The sequence below is a fragment of the Asterias amurensis genome, chromosome 14 (genome assembly GCF_032118995.1).
Source record: "Asterias amurensis chromosome 14, ASM3211899v1".
Taxonomy (NCBI): Eukaryota; Metazoa; Echinodermata; class Asteroidea; order Forcipulatida; family Asteriidae; genus Asterias; species Asterias amurensis.
This window is the reverse complement of record NC_092661.1, coordinates 10,550,908-10,563,567: the sequence shown is the minus strand read 5'-3', so window position 1 is coordinate 10,563,567 and position 12,660 is coordinate 10,550,908. Positions and strand designations below refer to the sequence as shown.

The 12,660-nt window shown below is 41.7% G+C and overlaps 1 protein-coding gene across 2 annotated transcripts in view; it reads left to right on the top strand.

The window, feature by feature from the left end:
* LOC139946984 (beta-chimaerin-like) overlaps positions 1-7,422 on the top strand; it is a 77,134-nt gene extending 69,712 nt beyond the window's left edge. For both annotated transcript variants that reach the window (XM_071944787.1, XM_071944786.1), the window contains 3 exons: positions 1,860-1,997; positions 2,409-2,523; positions 3,523-7,422. In XM_071944787.1, coding sequence (XP_071800888.1) covers positions 1,860-1,997; positions 2,409-2,523; positions 3,523-3,703 — 434 coding nt within the window. In that variant the 3' untranslated portion in view covers positions 3,704-7,422. The remainder of the gene's footprint in view (positions 1-1,859; positions 1,998-2,408; positions 2,524-3,522) is intronic.
* Positions 7,423-12,660: the final 5,238 nt, after the last annotated feature.

The window sequence follows — 12,660 nt, the reverse complement described above, 5'->3', positions numbered from 1 at the left end:
CGGCGCCCTCACCTTGAGGTCAAAAGGAGGTTGTTCATTGGCCAATCTATGTGCGCTTCGTTTGTTTCATCACCATTTGACCTCAAAGATGGCGGTTTGATGACTTCAATGCATAAGATCTATGTAGTATTATCCTCCAATCAAATGACAAATATCTACTATGGATGTTATAGAAACAAGTAGTGAGTGGTTTGCAATGGAGAGGGACACCAAGGCGATGACCAGCGGCAATGAAGGCTATTGCCTGCGTTGCCTCCATGAATTATGGTTGGGTTGGCATAGTGGTAGCTTTCCTTGCCTTTGATGACGTCTAGGACCCCTGTTCGAATCACACCGGGGACACTAGGTGGATTTTTTTTTTCAGTCCCTTCTGATTGTGTGGGTATTCCCCTGTAATAATTCTCTGTGGTTTTCTTCACACATCTAAAACTGAAACTTCATTCCTTGTCTTCTCTCTGTTGGGTTGTTGGTTAGTACAGCTACTAAAGCCCGGTTCATACTTCCTGCGAATGCAAAAGACAAAGCGAATTTTGGCCAAGCAACAATTGATACGCGCTTCTTTTCCTATTGTGATGCAATGAAATTCGCATCGCAATAAGTATGAATCGGGCTTAAATTAGCTTTTTCTGAGACTCCTTGTCTTCATATCAGAATAAATAAATAAATGAAACGAATTGAAATGAAGATCTGCAATCGTTCATGTTAAATAGAGAAACGAATTCTGGACAGACGTCATGCCATAGGAATGAAACCATTTAGATTTCAAGTTGGCAGTCTGCCCACAATAGAAGCCTTCCACTATCTTTGTGCAACACCACTGTTTTGATCCGTCACAGCAAATGACTGTTAATTCTTGTCAAAGCAATTCTTCCTAAAAATAAAATAAAAATTGAAAAAGTCAAAACGAAAGAGGAAACAAAGTTGGCACGAAAGTTGGTTGACTTTATTTTGGAAATAATTCTTCAGTTCCTTAACACTTTGAATGCTATGTAATCCCCGATCCCCAAAGGAGCGGGAGGGCTAATGTGAGTTAATGATAGCACTGTAACACTTCCTGCAGAGCTTGGAGGATTTGCAGCAGGTGTACGCATTGCGGGGAAACCCTCCGAGGGGGGCAGAGAGGGGGGTAAAATCGTTTTGAGGAAGGGTCTCATTAAGGGGACAAAACTCCCCGGATAGGAAGCTTTCCCTCAAACGAATTAATAGTTGCGCTCTGAGGGCCAAAACAGTTTGGGGGGGGGGGGGGGGGAGTACATGTGTATTATTTGGTATGGGTGGGAAGGGGGTTTGGTGTGGGTCAGGAGGGTATCTGAATGGGAAATGACACCGTGGACACACCCTGCCCCTAATCCATAATCCCAGGGGTCCGTTCCTCTTATTAGTGGGTATAATTGAACTCAACACCCTGGACCTGATCCCAAGGGTTCGGTCCTCCTAAGTAGAGGTTAGGTAACTCATGTGGTCACATTTATTTAGTCACACCACTTGGGAAAAGTGTGACGATTGAGCTATTAAACCATCTTTTCAGGAAATGGGTCTATCGTTGGTTTCATCAAAAGATGAATTAAATGTATCTGAGGCCCCATGGGAGATGTTGTTTAATGCCTCAGCCTTTCTTAAACCCTTGCTCAGGCTTCATCTCTATTTTGGGCTGCGCGTGCTGCGTATAAACAGGCCATTCGGGCTGTACTTTTTTGAGCAGCGTGTATTTTACATGCGGTGGTGGTTGGAACAGCAGACGTTGCATGAAGCCACATCCCAAGCTGAGAAATGCCCAAGTTTTAATATCATACTTGCTTAAGTCTTTCATTATAAATGGTTGATTGATTGATTGTGATTGATTTTGATTGATTATCCAGATGGAGTAGCGGCGAAGATCAGCACCAAGGATTTCCCCGACATCAACGTCATCTCTGGAGCTCTGAAGATGTACCTGAGGCAGTTGCCGATCCCACTGGTTCCCTTTGAGATGTACGATCGGTTCATGATGGCAGCAAGTGAGTACAAACAGTCATGGCTCGCCCTTAAACTAGCCTGGTGTACATTGTCTTGTAAAAACTGCTATGGTAGACACTGGACACTATTGGTAATTGTCAAAGACTAGATTACACAGTTTGTGTACTAACATGCATAAAATAAAAAACCTGTGAAAGTTTGAGCTCAATTGGTCGTCAAAGTTACGAGATACTAATGAAAGAAAAAAATACCCTTGTCACACAAAGTTGTGTGCGTTTTGTTTAGATGGTTGATTTCGAGACCTCAATTTCTAAATCTGAGGTCTCAAAAGCAAATTCGTAGAAAATGACTTTTTTCTCGAAAACTACATGTATGTCACTTCTTTATACCATCAACCTCTCTCCATTACTCGTCAATCTCCTTTCTCCTTTCGTGTTTTTCTCAACGAGCAGAAGTGTCTGACGCCATGGAGAGACTACAAGCTGTCCATGAGGCGATGAATGAGCTTTACAACACCAGACCGGCACACTACCATACATTGAAGCATCTCATCAACCATCTCAACAGGTAAAATAAAGGCTCAGCGTACTTTTCTTTGTTCACCCTCAAATCCAAGTTATAACTAGAATAATTAGGATTCGGGATTGAAAAAATAAAAATTGAATACACAACATTTATTAGGCGCTTAATACGGTTGATTCTAAGCGCACATTCAGTATTTTGTTGCAAGGTGGGACTACGTTTGAATTATTAGACCTATTCCTTTTACATAGCACCATGTAATGGTTTACAAGGTGCTGTGGCACAATATGCAGCCAATCAAACCAAGAACACTGGGGCAAACTCTTTTCTCTTTTCCATAAGCACACTGGGTTCCTTGCCAACGGCTTTATGTCCCATCTAAAGGACGAAACAAAGTCTTGCTAAGGACACAAGTGTCCTGACTGGGATTCAAACCCAAACTCCGCTGAACAGAAACACCAGAGTTTGAATTTGATGCTCTTAACTGCTCGGCCACACACTTCCACAAGAGTATAACATGAACAGGATTTGGGTTGAACAAAGCAAGGACTTAAACCTGCGACCTCCGGATTAACGTGCCTCTGTGTGTCCCCCCCCCCCATATGGAAAACTGTGTACAAGTTGCTTCTAACAGCGCCCTCTTTTGAACAGTCCTCCTTCACCTCACGCTAATTTCCCACGTGGCGGACTGATTTTCATGGGACGCAGGCAGTCTACCAATGTTGCCCTCATGTTTGTGCTCTCCCTATTTTATTGATATTGTTTTTTTTTTTTTTTTGTTTTTTTTTGGGGGGGGGGGGGTGCCAGTCGGAAGCCAAACAACCCACAATTGCCAGGAATCACACCCTGGCTGTTGAAGTAGCTACAGTACTGGCTGTTTCTAGAATAAGCCAAACTCCGAAGCCGCTTGATGTGGGCGTGGTTGAAATATTTAAGAGCTTAGGGATACACAGAGACAAGCGAGTATACTTTTGTGCAAAGCGCTTTGCCTTGTGGGTATGAAAAGACCCCCCTGACATCTTATATTTTATTCCTTTCCCACAGAGTGGTGCAGCATAAGGAGAAGAACAAGATGAGCGCAGAGAACGTCGGAATCGTCTTCGGCCCGACGCTCTTACGGGAAGCCAACGACCAGACGATTATGGATAACCTCTATCTGCTGCAATACCAGAAGAAGGTAGTCGAGATCATGGTGGAGAATCCGGACATCCTGTTTGAGAAGTGATCCTCTGGTCATAGGTCGTGGGGTCAGGGGCTGACTTCCTGGGCAGGGTCAAAGGTCAATCAGGAAGTTGTCTTGAATTGGGGACGAACTTAACAAAGCTGAAAGAGTTAAAGACACTCAACGTGTATATTATAGACCTTTCTACTGCAACGTCACAGCTAGAGTTTTTGCCAACCTAGGTTGGAAAACTACCATGAATGCAAATAAAAAATGGATAGCCATAGTTTGTAGAAAATTTACAGAAAATGTTGTATTTGGTTCACCATTTGTTGGAACACAGTTGACTGACCTGTTTTGCTAACATTCGGTTGGCCGAGTCAACTAGCGCACTCTGTTTATCAACAATAGAGAGGTCTATTTGTTTCTTGGAGAAAGTGATACTAGTACTTAAGGTATCCTACTTCATGCGCAGGGTCAAAGGTCATTCAGCAGTTTGTCTTGCCTTTGGACGAACCTAAACCCAGCTGGGAAATTTAACGACACTCCACAAAGTTACGTCGCTGAAACCACCACTCTGTGAGCTCAGCTTTGCTTCTGTGAGAGCGAAAGAGAAAGTGGGATCGAACATTTTTTCTCGTGGGAAAAGAGGAATACCATGTTTGCTTTCTGGAATGAAGTCACTGCATTGTGGATGGTTCGATGGAGAAGGACTGTGTGGGCAGGCCTTACCATGAAAGTCATGCTCTAAATGGCGGCACTTTGTAGCGGAAAGCAAGTATTATTGTTATGTTGATAATATAGTGCTTTATCTTAAAGGGTCTGGGGTCGATTTCACAAAGAGTCAGGACTAGTCCTAGGAGATGTTAAAAACGTATGGCTAGTCCTAAGTTAGAACCACTAACTCGGCCTAACTTGAGATCAGACTGGTCTTATGTAACTCTTTGTGAAATCCACCCCAGGGTATGACATTATGTTTTTTTGATAAAAAGAACCCAAATTCTTGAAGGCATTTCAAAGTGATGTGGTCTCTACAGGGCGTCGCATTCATATTGTATAAATAATTATTTACACAAAGTTTCGTGTGATGTTAGCTGTAATTGTGTTTTTTTAATCAGTAAACAAAGATATTCCACCCAGATTTGTCTATATTTTACCTCTTATTTAGTCATAAAAGTGACGGGTGTGACTTACTTAATGATTTAAATCGATAACAAATTTTTTATATTTTTGGCTATTTATATGAAGTTAAAGTGTTGCGCCAGATCCTTCGATCAGAATCAAGTGTTGTCGCCATTTAGGTTTTTTCTTTGGATTTATTGATGTGGATAACAACATCGGCAGTATTTTATTTTTGGTGTTACACTGCTTGCCTTGGAAGCCACTCCCAATATTAGCCATACTATGTAAATTCTACCCTTCAGATAATTATTGATTTTATTTTTTGTTTTACTCATAAAAGTGAAGAGGGAAGTCACGAAGGGGAGTTGATACATGAAATGAGACAGATTTGAACACTAGGTGGCAGCAGACATGCCTAGTGGTTAATTTATGTAGTTCTGAGCTTTATGCACATTTTCTGAGAACAAGGGATCTACCTGCTGCCACAGTGGGCAAGTTCGAGTAGCAACCAAGCACTAGTCAATGTTGCATGGTTCCCTACGCATGCAATACATCCTGGGTACCAGGTAGAATCGCCAAATGGTCGACTTGAGTCTTGCTCCAACTTGACCATCGTGTTCCAATTATGTCTCAACTTTGATGTCCCGTTAGAGGGAGACATATTTTGCCAATATTTGTAACATCTGTAGTTTGTGCCAATTAATAATGTGCATAAAAAGCCAAACCAGTTCCCTTAAGATATCAGGGGTCGATTTCACAAAGAATTAGGACTCGTCTTATCTCGAGTTAGGGCGAGTAACTCGTCTTAACTTAGGATTAATCTTAAGGTCTGCATGCTACAGTGCAGGCTTGGGACTCGTCCTAAGTCATAAGATTAGTCTTAAGTTAGGAAGAGTTTTAGGAAATCGAGGACAGGTTCTAACTACATGTACTTGCAGTTTTCTCTCAAACAGTTCATAGTGTTGATACACTATTTTCAACTCTACAATATTGAAACCAAAATGGCACATGCGTGACGGGAGTGGACCCTGCAAGCTTTGCACTTCTTTGAATATTGGGGTCCGTCCAAGTGTGTGAGTTTCCACACGCTGTAGGGCATTGTACTTCTGAACCCAAGATTCACAGACCTTTTGCACTTGTGATATTGGATGCTTGTTCAATTTGGTTATCTTCTCACAAATATCCTCTGCAAGGTGGACGGAAAAAAATAATCGCTAAAGCATTTTAATGTCATCACCTGCGAGTTTTCCCATTACCGGTTTGTCCGTCCAAAGGGGGAAGATTTAACCATCAGAAAAGCTTGGTTTACTGCAAGGGCAATTTATACGGCGGACTGCTCACTGTTTCCTGGCATTAAACTTTGTTTAGCATTGAGAGAGTTTGGAGTACCAGTGCCCTAGTAATGTGTTCACCATATCACATGAAGTCAGCTTGTGTAGTGGGCTTAATTTTATAAAGCCTGTAAGCACAACAATTTGCTTAGCATGAAATTTTTGTCCTTAATAAAAACAGGATTACCAACTAAATTTTAATTTATTGCATACTGCTTGTTACTGCATTCAGCTGTTGTTTGTCTATCTTAAAATCACGTGGAAATTTGGTTGGTAATCCTGTTTTTATTAAGGAAGACGTTTACTGCTAAGCAAATTTTTGTGCTTACAGGGTTTATGAAGTTGGGCCCTGGTGTCATAGCCTTCACCTCTTCCACTCTGGTTCGAATCCCACTGGGGGCACTATATGGATTGGGTTTTCTGTCCCAACTTGACTGCGTGGGTTTACCCTCGAATCATTCTCTGGAGTTTTCCCCCCACATCTAAAAATTTTTAAACGGAAATTTCTTTACTGTCTTCTCTATTCTCGTTTGGCTCTAATAAGAGCGTTGAGATCATATGTATCAAAATCTCTGAAGGGCTTTTGTAAGAAAGCGTTTTCATTCTCTTCTTCATTATTCCACTCCTAAATTGGACATACCAATTTTTGTAATCTTATAACATCCACCATAAACACGATAGCCAAAAGTATTTAGTAATAAACTATTAACAAGTAAAATATGATTAGCTTTAAGCCAACTTATGTCTCGATAGTATTTATTACCCATTAGAGAATATTATTATGCGATTCTACCAGCTAGATTGGTGATTATAGGTGTTTTATCTTTTTGAATCTGGCGTTTGATAGTAGAGAACAAAACATGGGGAAAGTTACACTCTGCTTTGAAAGTATTTTCCTGGTAATTATTATTAAACTTATTTGCCTCCCAGGTGGTTGCAACTTGTAGATGTCTTTGATGTAAATGTATTATTGAAAGTATTGATGCTTATAACATTGTCTTGTAAAAAGAATTGTAATAATTGTGCCGGCTTTTTTTTTTTTGTCTTTTTTTTTTATAATTATATTATGTATGAAAATAAATATTACACAGTCTTATTTTAGTGTTATAAAGTTTTCAAAATGTCAACTGTTACGATTGTTAAGATGTTTGTTTTGACATTCATTTGGGGTTTTGATTTCGGATAAGGTAGTAATTCAGAGAAGTGTATTTTATATATCTCTGAGACTGTTGAGGTGTGCTGTTAATATTCTACTTGTGTGTGACAGCCACCCTGATTCAGATGAATGTTCCCTTAATATAGCCAAGGGATTAACTAGATATTATCATTTGGGGAAGTGGGGGGGGGGGGGGTGGCAGGGGTGAGGACTTAAGTTGAGGGGGGGGGGCTTTTTCGTGTATTTGATTTTCGATCTCATTTGAAGGCGAAAAAGAGTTCGGGGGGGGGGGTTGCTCTTTGGTTGCACCTCTGAAGATATGGGCTACAAGGTTGGACTGGGAGGTGAACAAGACAAAGGGGTACTTCTTTCAAAGGTGGCCATATTGAAAAAGTGGCTTCCATTCATATAATGAGAAGTGGCCACATTGCACAGGTGGCTGCTTTGTATACACGTAAAGCAATGGCCATTCGTTCAGGGTATAAAAACAAGGTTTTATTGAAGGTGGCAACATTGAAAAGTGGCTACCATTCATATGTGGCCAGTGGCCACATTTTGCAAGTGGCCTCATTGTACTTAATTACCAGATATAAGCCACACAGGGGATACCTGTAGCAAGAGTAAAAGCCATTTTAGTAAGTGGCTGTTAGTACAAAGTTTCTTTGATGGTTTCACAAGTCATTTCAAACCTGGACCATGGCCAACATTGGCCTCTGAGGGCATATTGCCTAATATTCTCTGGTGCGCCTTTCTTTGGTATAGACCCGTTTGCATTGGTGGCCATCTTTGATGACAAGCAAACGAAACATGCATACATGTACGTGCTGTGCATGACTCTCAGCCAATCATAGCTCATCATGCTACACTTTTGTCAAGTGCAGCGGCCAGTGCAAGGGTCTATTTCTTTGTTTTTTTATACAAATATTTTATTTTTCAGTATTGCATTAATTGATATGTCACTCACATCTACTCAGGAGTTGAAGTGCTGCCTATGTTATGTTGTTTAAGCCAGTCTTAACAAGAATTAGTAAAATGTTTCTAGATAATAGGAATTTAAAAACATTGGCTTTGAGGCACTGGACACTTTTTGTTATTGTCAAAGACCAATATTCTCTTTTCGTTTATCCAAGCATATGCATAAAATAACAAACCTGTGAAAATATGGGCTCATTGGTCATCAAAGTTGCCTGAGAATAATGAAAGAAAAAACACCCTTGTTGCATAAATGTGTGTGCTTCCAGATTCCTAATCAAAGGCTTCGGGCCTGAAGTCTTTTAATATTTAAGTGAGCAATAACCTCTTTTGCAAAAACTACATTACTTCAGAGGGAGTTGTTTCTCATTATGTATTATACTATGAAAAGCTCTGCATTGCTTCTTACCGCAGCTAGTTATTTTGAGTCATATTACCAAGAGTGCCCAGTGCCTTTAACGTGTCCGACATGTTTCCTGTGTACCCCAGTGGTCATACTGCACTAAGTATCATTACACAATCAAGGGACCAGACTGACCTCAGATTGGCCCCTGTGAAAATAGCAAGAAAAAGTCCCCATGTTTGTCTTGTTCCCTGTGTGCTATAGCAATAATCAATACTGAATCTCATTGTACAGAAAAGGGGCATCTGACTATTTTGCCCTTTCAGCCTCGGTTTGGTCCTTTTGTTTTTACGTGGTATAAAACAAGATGGCTGGTCCACGTTAAAGTGTCTGATGCAGCCATTTAACATCATCAATACATTATTTTTTATAGAATGCACGTTAACTTTCAGTGAAGTTCTTTTGGTTAGTTTCTTTTAAGATATTACAATAATTGATCAGAAATCAACTGTGTATGTAGGCCTATTGCTTCGTGGAACATTGTAGGTGAATGTGGGATAAATGAGATGTGAAGTTCAAATTTTCAAATAATTGTCTCGATTACTGTGTTTTTACTTTAGTTTTGTGGAAGTTCGTTTCCTTTTCGTTAGTTTTGTGGTGCTGAGGGCTTAGTTTCTACCCCCTCCCCCACCCACCCTGTGGACTATACACAAGTTGCTAATGAAGTCAACACCTGTGCCCAATTTCATAAAGCTGCTTAAGCACAGACAAGTGGCTAAGCATAAACAAAATCATGCTTACCAGAATAAGGCTACCAGAAAAACTGCCATGATGTACAGTTGGCTTGTATGTATCCTGGCAGACAATATTATTGTTAAGCAAGTCTCCTGCTTAAGGAACTCTATGAAATTGGACCCTGAGTGTGGCTTTGATGCTGCTGAGCAGGGCGAATTCATGGCTGATATACTTCTTAAATTATGCCTGCTTAGCAGTTATGAACAGGATACTAGTCACAATTTGTGTATTATGTCCAATTTGTACAAGTCACCGTGGTCTAGTGGTTAGACTGCAGAACCTGCAATCACAAGGTTGTTGGTTCAAATCCTACCAAGCTAACCGCTGATTTCACAATGACTAGAATAAATATTGTTGTCTAGTTCCTGACAAACTGTATGCAATTGGGCCTTGATGGCAAAACTTTGCATGGTGGGGGTACATTAAAGTGGACAGCTTGCCATGTTTTCCACCACCTCTGGGACCCCGGTTCGAATCACACGGGGAGGGGGGGGGGGGCACTATGTGGATTGGGTTTTCAGTCCCTCTTGACTGGTTGGTTTCCCTGGGTTTTCCTCCCACATCTAAAACTTAAATTTCTTCATCATCTTCTCTTCTCGTTTGGCTCTAATTTATCCAGATCTATAAGTGAGTTTTCGTAGACACCATAATATGCATACATCTCTTTTGACTTGTGTGGTTCCATGGGCGTCAATCGGGGGGGGGGGGGGGGGGCACAGGGGGACATGTCCCCCACCTCTTGGAGGGTGGGGGACACAATATCAAATGTCCCCCCCCCCCACCTTTTGACCACCTTTATCATGAAGCCCAAGTTTTGCACTGTGTAAGACGAAACCCTGTGTCCCTAAATGGGCATTAATCCTGTGGGCGAAGGATGACACAATATCCCCTCTCTAAATTGGCCCTAGATTGCACCACAGAGCATCTAAAATGCAAAATTTTCCCGGGCCCTTAATCGGGCCCACACCCCGAGCCGTTAAGGCTTCTCACACGCATGCTCCATCGTTGACAGATTTGCACCTCCCCCCTAACTTGAAAGAGTGGAAGGGACGTGTACCCCACCCCACCCCACCCCACCCCCATTTTCGAAGGGTGGGGGACACAGTATCAATGTTCCCCGTGTCGTTTGACCACCTTTATCATGAAAATCGTGTTTTGCACTGTGGAACTGTGGAGCACTGGAACACAAATATTCACACAGCTCATTGTTCTGTTTCGTTTGCCATTTGGCCGCTAAATGGCCTAAAGATTGCACCACAGAGCATATAAAAATACAAAATTTTCCCGGACCCATGCCGTAAAGGTTTCACACTCACGTATTTTCCCCTAAAACTTGGTTCATAGAGCCGCACTTGAAGATGCTGTCAAACCAAAAGGTTCTACTGCTGCTCACATTTTACATGTTCTGTTTCGTTCTGTACGCCTTTTATTGGCCTAAGATTGCACCACAGAGCATCTAGAATGCAAAATTTTCCCGTGCCCTTCAGCGGGCCCGGACCCTTCAGCGGGCCTGGACCCATGCCGTAAAGGTTCTACACTCGCGTGCTTACTCTTTGACAGTATTTTCCCCTAAAACTTGGTTCATAGATCCGCACTTGAAGATGCTGTCAACCCAAAAGTTTCTACTGCTGCTCACATTATTTTTTACAGATGTTCTGTTCCGTTCTGTGTGCCTCTTATTGGCATAAGATTGCATCACAGAGCATCTGGAATGCAAAATTTTCCAGGGCCCTTAAGCGGGCCCACAAAAAGCCATAAAGGTTTCGCACTCGTGAGCTCACTCTTCGACAGGTTTACCCCCTAAAACTTGGTTCATAGGTCCGCACTTGAAGATGCTGTCAACCCAAAAGGTTCTATACTGCTGCTCACATTTTACAGATGTTCTGTTCCATTCTGACAGATTTGCCCCATAAAACTTGTGTCTTAGGTCTGGTGATGATAGGGATGAAACGCCGTCTGAGCATTAGAATGCAGAAACAATATTGATATAACGAAGCTATAATTTAGTTGTTTTTTAGGTACAATAACCATGATAGCAAGAATAGGTGCATCATAGCTTGCAATAGGCATTAAATTCCAACATCTGAGAGGGGGGAACATCACCCCTCAGATTCACTAGATTGCACCAGAGAGCATATACAGGCTAAAAAATATTCCGGGGCCCTAAAGCGGGCCCCGGACCCCACGCCGTAAATGTTATGTCCCCCCATTGCCTTTTAGGTACAATAACCTGATAGCAAGAATAGGTGCATCATAGCTTGAAATAGGCATTAAATTCCAACATCTGAGAGGGGGGAACATCACCCCTCAGATTCACTAGATTGCACCAGAGAGCATCTACAGGCTAAAAAAATCCGGGGCCCTAAAGCGGGCCCCGGACCCCACGCCGTAAATGTTATGTCCCCCCCACACTTCAAGACGGATTGACGCCCCTGTGTGGTTCCGAGAAGAAGTGGTTTGACAACTCGACGTTTCGACCAGTGTGCTGATGTTCTTCAGGGTGAGACTCTGTTATATTTTCCTGAAGATGATCAGAGCATGCTGAACGAAACGTCGAGTTGTTAGCCGGTTCTTCTCAGAACCACCACAACTCCTAAGAGATTTTTGCGCATGGTGTCACCGCAAACCTCAATTCATTGTATAATGCAAACTGCTTTAAAGGGAAAGTACACGTTTGGTAATTACTCAAAACAAATATAACTTAAAAACCGACTTGGTAACTAGCATTGGAGAGCTGTTGATAGTACAAAACACTGTGGGAAACGACTCCCTCTGAAGTAACGTAGTTTTTGAAAAAGGTAATTTCTCACTCAAATACTAAAAGACTTCTAGCTAGAAGTCTTTTATTCCTATCTGAAAACACACAAATTCGTCTAACAAGGATGTATTTTGCTTTCATCATTTTCTCCCAACTCCGATGACCAATTGAGCTCAAATTTCACAGGTTTGTTATTTTATGCATATGTTGAGATACACCAAGTGAGAACACTGGTCTTTGACAATTACCAATAGTTAGCTTCCCTTTAAGTTCGTTCAATGAACTATGACAGAAACCATTCTAGCGAGTTGCGTTTTATTCACAATTACACACAAAAATTCACAGCAACAAAATGTCTGTAAAAGGTTGAAAAGTACGCGATATATTGAAGGTTAAATCTTTTCTGGCTTTCGGTTTCATAAAAAAAAACGAAAGTAGATTTCGCTTGAGCGAACCGAAGTCACAGAGGGGACAATGTCGCCGGCAATGCGCACCGATGCACGAGTTGACTAACCAGGCGGTTCGCATGAATGCTTGGTTCCG